At 61.2% G+C, this 4,636-nt stretch overlaps 1 protein-coding gene across 1 annotated transcript in view; it reads left to right on the top strand.

Annotated features, from left to right (window-relative positions):
- R3HDM4 (R3H domain containing 4) overlaps positions 1 to 4,636 on the top strand; it is a 12,935-nt gene extending 8,299 nt beyond the window's left edge. The window contains exons 2-8 of the mRNA XM_007954545.2: positions 1,209 to 1,363; positions 1,837 to 1,961; positions 2,173 to 2,296; positions 2,488 to 2,573; positions 2,932 to 3,017; positions 3,101 to 3,156; positions 4,533 to 4,636. Of these exons, the coding sequence (XP_007952736.1) occupies positions 1,209 to 1,363; positions 1,837 to 1,961; positions 2,173 to 2,296; positions 2,488 to 2,573; positions 2,932 to 3,017; positions 3,101 to 3,156; positions 4,533 to 4,636 (736 nt within the window). The remainder of the gene's footprint in view (positions 1 to 1,208; positions 1,364 to 1,836; positions 1,962 to 2,172; positions 2,297 to 2,487; positions 2,574 to 2,931; positions 3,018 to 3,100; positions 3,157 to 4,532) is intronic.

Below are 4,636 nucleotides of genomic sequence, written 5' to 3'. Positions count from 1 at the left end.
TTTTGGTTTTCTTCATTCTTCTTTGCTCTGGACGAGAAGAGACCCATCGTTGCATCTAGATGGCAGCTTGCTAGCTTTTAAGATCCCAGTTGCTACTTGCCAAAGTAGGAGGTGGAACAATGTTTTGTGTAGTGTGTTATGCCAATTGCGCTTGATGTCCCCTGCGACTGTGGTCCGGAGGCCACAGGTTCAACCATCAGTCCCTCTGGGCAGCTGGCTGTGACCGAACAGTGGCCACAGCCTGGGGCACAGGTTTCTGTGTGGCCCTTTCCTCCGGGTGCACACCCAGCACTGGGACAGCTGGCTCCCACTGCCGCTCGTGCTTCTCTCCGGAGAAACCTCCCTGCAGAGCAAGGCCCGGGCTAGGGTGGAGTGAGCAAGGGGAAGGGGGTGAGGAAATAGGGGGGACCCTGCTCCCCCAGACCCCTTGGGGGTCAGACTCTACCACAGGTTGTGCTGGGGACGGGGGTGTCCTCTGTTGTCCCTGGTCTGGGGATTGACGGTGGCTCATGTCCTTGCTGGCAGAGTTCCAAGTAGGAGCCCTTCTTTGGCTCCCCACTGAGCCTGCCAGACCTGGCTTCCGGGCTCCCTGCAGGAGGTCCAGCGGCGCCCTCCAAGCCATCTCCGCAATTAAGGCCTTTCTCACGGAGGAGGGTGCATTAGCTCTGAGGGGGCTATGCGGCCTCCTCCCAGCACCTCCGTCCTCCCCAGACTGGGTGGGCGTGGGATGGGGGCCGGAGGGGGAGAGGCTCCATCGCTACAGGGCCACCTTCAGCTTCTGGGGGCTCTTCCCTGCCAGGGGTGGGGGCAGCTCAATACAATGAAGTCTCCTGAAAGACTCCAAGAGGAGGTTAGATTTGCACCCCACAGGCTATGGGCCTCACCATGTTGCGGTTGGAATCCAGGCAGCTGGGGGTGGAGGGTCAGCTTGTCTCAGCCATCAGGCACCTGTGCGACTCTAGGCAGGTGTCTGCCTCCCTGTGTGCCTCAGTTTACTAATCTGTCATGACAAATGTACCAGCCTCCCACATGATGTCAAGATGAGACAAAATGAGGGTTTTGTGGGTCTAGAATTTGGCAGACTGGAGGGGGTGAGCTTCCCGTCACTGGGGGAAACCAAGCAGGCAGTAGCCATGGTAGGGGTTCTGGCTGGGTGTCCTGACTTCTCTTAGCTCTGAGCACCACATGCACCCCGTCCTGACCCACAGGCCCCTGCCGGGCTGTTTGCCTGCTCTGGCTGGCTCCCAGGTGAAGAGGTTCTCAGCCTCCAAGCGGAAGCAGCATTTCATCAACCAAGCAGTGCGGAACTCAGACCTTGTGCCCAAGGCCAAGGGGCGGAAGAGCCTCCAGCGCCTGGAGAACAGTGAGCAGGGGTTGAGGGAGCCTCCTGGTGGCTTCTAGTCCTCCCCGGGGAATGATGTCTTTGTTGGCGTTATTTTTCATCCTTACTGTGAGCCCAGCCCTGAGCTGGGCAGTGATGGGGACCGAGAGAGGCTTCAGGTAGTAGAGTCAGACACAGACAACTGTAGTCCTGTGGAGTTGGAGCTGGGCCAGAGGGAGTGCTGGGCATTGAAGCTGGGCCCTTGAGGGATGTGTAGGAGTTTACTAAGTCGGGTTGAGACAGAGGGAATTCTGGAAGCTGAATGGTTTCTGTGCACTCTTGGTACATGGGGATGGGGAGGTGGGTGTGAGCCAGTGTCAGGGATACAGATGCCCAGGTCTGGGGTGATGGTGCAGCTGAGATATTTGGGAGGGGAGCAGGAGGATTTGTGGGGCCCTATGGAGCCGGGCCTCGGATGCCACATCCTGGCCCAGAGACTATCTGTTTCCACCCAGCCCAGTACCTCCTGACCCTGCTGGAGTCCAGTGGGGGCACGCCTGGCCCAGAGGATGGGGACCTGGCTCCCCCTGCAGCACCTGGCATCTTTGCTGAAGCCTGCAACAATGCGACCTATGTTGAGGTAGGGCCGGTGCCCCTCATGTTGCTGCACCTCCTCCCATGTTCCTGAGCTCCCCACCCTCACTCCCACCACCAGGAGCACCCGGCCCCTCTGGTCCCTGACAGACGCCCTTAGGGTCCTCGACCAGGCTGGAACCGCATGGAACTTTCCTGATAAAGGGGAAAGTGAGGCACGGGCATTTGAAGCCATCAGCTCCAGGCCTCTCTTCCAGGTCTGGAACGACTTCATGAACCGCTCGGGGGAGGAACAGGAGCGGGTCCTCCGCTATTTGGAGGACGAGGGCAAAAGCAAAGCTCGGAAGAGGGGACCTGGCCGAGGCGAGGACCGGAGGCGAGGTGTGGTGGGGTGGGCCTGGTGTAAGTGGGTAGAGCCTGGGTGTGGCTGCACTGGGGGCCAGGGCGGAGCCTGGGGCCTGCAGGCGGGCCTAGTGTGGGTGGAGCCTTGGGACCGCTCTGTGGGCGGGGCCTGGTGCACGTCTGCGGGCCCAGGCCGCTGGCCCCAGCAACCTCCACATACCCTCTGGCAGACGACCCGGCCTACACCCCACGCGAGTGCTTCCAGCGGATCAGCCGGCGCCTGCGAGCCATCCTCAAGCGCAGCCGCATCCCCATGGTGAGTGCGGGAGGAACTTGCTCTGGTCTAGCAGCCATGGCTTTTTTCCTGCCTTAGGTTCTCCTTTGGAGGTGGAATGGGTTGAAACTACTATCACCCAAAATGGGAACAGGGAGATAGACCAGAGAACAGGACCTGGGAACTTCACCCTGAGGGTGTGAGGGGCAGGGGCAACGAGGGTGGGTATTACAGGATGTGTAGGAGTTCACCAGGCAGCAGGCCAGCTGCTCAGAGGTACAGTGATGGCAAAGTTCCTGGGACCCTAAGAGACTGTTAGGTGGCTGCATGCAGTGGCTGAGCGGCAGGGGCTGCCCGGCATAGCGGGTCTGGCCTGACTGCTGGGCTCTTCTCTCCCCAGGACATGCTGGAGACCTGGGAGGACCGGCTGCTCAGCTTCTTCTCCGTGTCCCCCCAGGCCGTCTACACGGCCATGCTGGACAACAGGTGACTGGGCAGGGGCGGGCACCAGAGTGTTCCCAGGGGGCCAGCCATGGCCCATGGCACACTCACCCCTCCACTGCCCGCAGCTTCGAGAGGCTCCTACTTCACGCCATCTGCCAGTACATGGACCTCATCTCGGCCAGTGAGTGCCAGCGGCCCTCGGCACCCCAGGGTCACCAGGGTCTGGGCACCCAGTGGGAGGCATCTGGGAGAGGAGGGGCACGGCCCTGCCAGGGAGCAAAGATGAGGCAGTGGGACTGCCGGCAGTTAGTCGGCCAAAGCTCCCTGGGAACCGGGTCCTGGCCTGGGTGACACGGGGGACAGAGCTGGACACACCTCACTTGGTCCACATCTTCAGGGCTGGGGGCTCGGGGCCCTGGTGGGGAGGATGACTCTGGGCCTTGGGGTGCCTCACTAGACCCTGAGATGAGGATAGGAAGCCAGTGTCCAGATGGTCTGGTATGCCAAAATCCCTCCTCCACCGTTTGCCTAACTATGGGCAGGCCCCCCCCTTCTGAACCTATGTCCCCATTTTTACAATGGGAGTATCTCGGGACACAGCCCCCCAGGGAGGTCTTCACAGGCCCTTGCCAGCCCCAGACACCCCATCTGGTCCTCACTCCCCACACCTGGCTCCTCTGCCTCCTGCCTGGCGTTGCTGAGGAGACGGTTTCCGTGGCAACCCCTGGATAGTTCCTTCTGCCTTCTCTCTGCGGGCACCGCAGCCCCCACACTGGCCTTTGTTCCCTCGGACTCAATGGAGGGCTTGGTGCAGGGGAGGCTTCTCTGCAGGGGTGGAGGTGTGGCCTGAACCCAGAGCAGGAGTGGCCCTCACAAGACAGGGAGTAGGGTGAGAGGGTTCTGGGCAGAGGGGACCGTGGTGTAGAGCCCTGGGGTGGGACAGAGCTTGGCTTTGGCACGGATGGTTCAGTTTTTGGGGTGAGGGAGAGGTGGGGGGGGCGATGATTCCGGCAGAGGCTGAGCCACCCAGGGTCTGGATGCTTGGGAATTGCCTCAGGCTACTGCCTGCAGGGCAGGGGTGGAGGCTGAGAGGCAGGGCACGGTGAAGGCCTGTATCTGAGTGTGAACTTGGCCTTGGCCCTTCCGTGCCTCATGTTCCTCTCTGTGAAGCGGGGTCAACAACACCAAAAACTGCAGCAAGACCCAGACAGGCGGCACCCGAACCCCACTGCTGTTGGGGTGCTTCCAGCGCCCAGCACCCCATAGGACAGGGCAAAACTGTTCCCCAGGGCTTCCCAGGCTGTACATCTTCACAGAGGCACACTGCCACCTCTTTCTCCCATGGAGTGACTGCTGGGTTCTAACCACCAGCCTTGCGGTTAGCAGCTGAATTCTATAACCACTGCACCGCCAGGGCTTGCCTACAGGAGGGTTACAGTCCACCAGACCCCCCAGACAACAGCAGGAAAGGCGGAGGGGTGCAGAACTGGACGTGCTGAAGCCCCACACGACGGCTCTCGCGCGTCTTTAATTCACACCCCCTGGTGCCCTCCGCAGGTGCCGACCTGGAGGGCAAGCGGCAGATGAGAGTCAGCAATCGGCACCTGGACTTCCTGCCGCCAGGGCTGCTCCTGTCCGCCTACCTGGAGCAGCGCAGCTGA

Source organism: Orycteropus afer, unplaced genomic scaffold (genome assembly GCF_000298275.1).
Source record: "Orycteropus afer afer isolate SDZICR_OR568_19922 unplaced genomic scaffold, OryAfe1.0 scaffold00466, whole genome shotgun sequence".
NCBI lineage: Eukaryota > Metazoa > Chordata > Mammalia > Tubulidentata > Orycteropodidae > Orycteropus > Orycteropus afer.
Note: the sequence above shows the minus strand (reverse complement) of the source record. Positions and strands in the feature narration are given on the sequence as shown.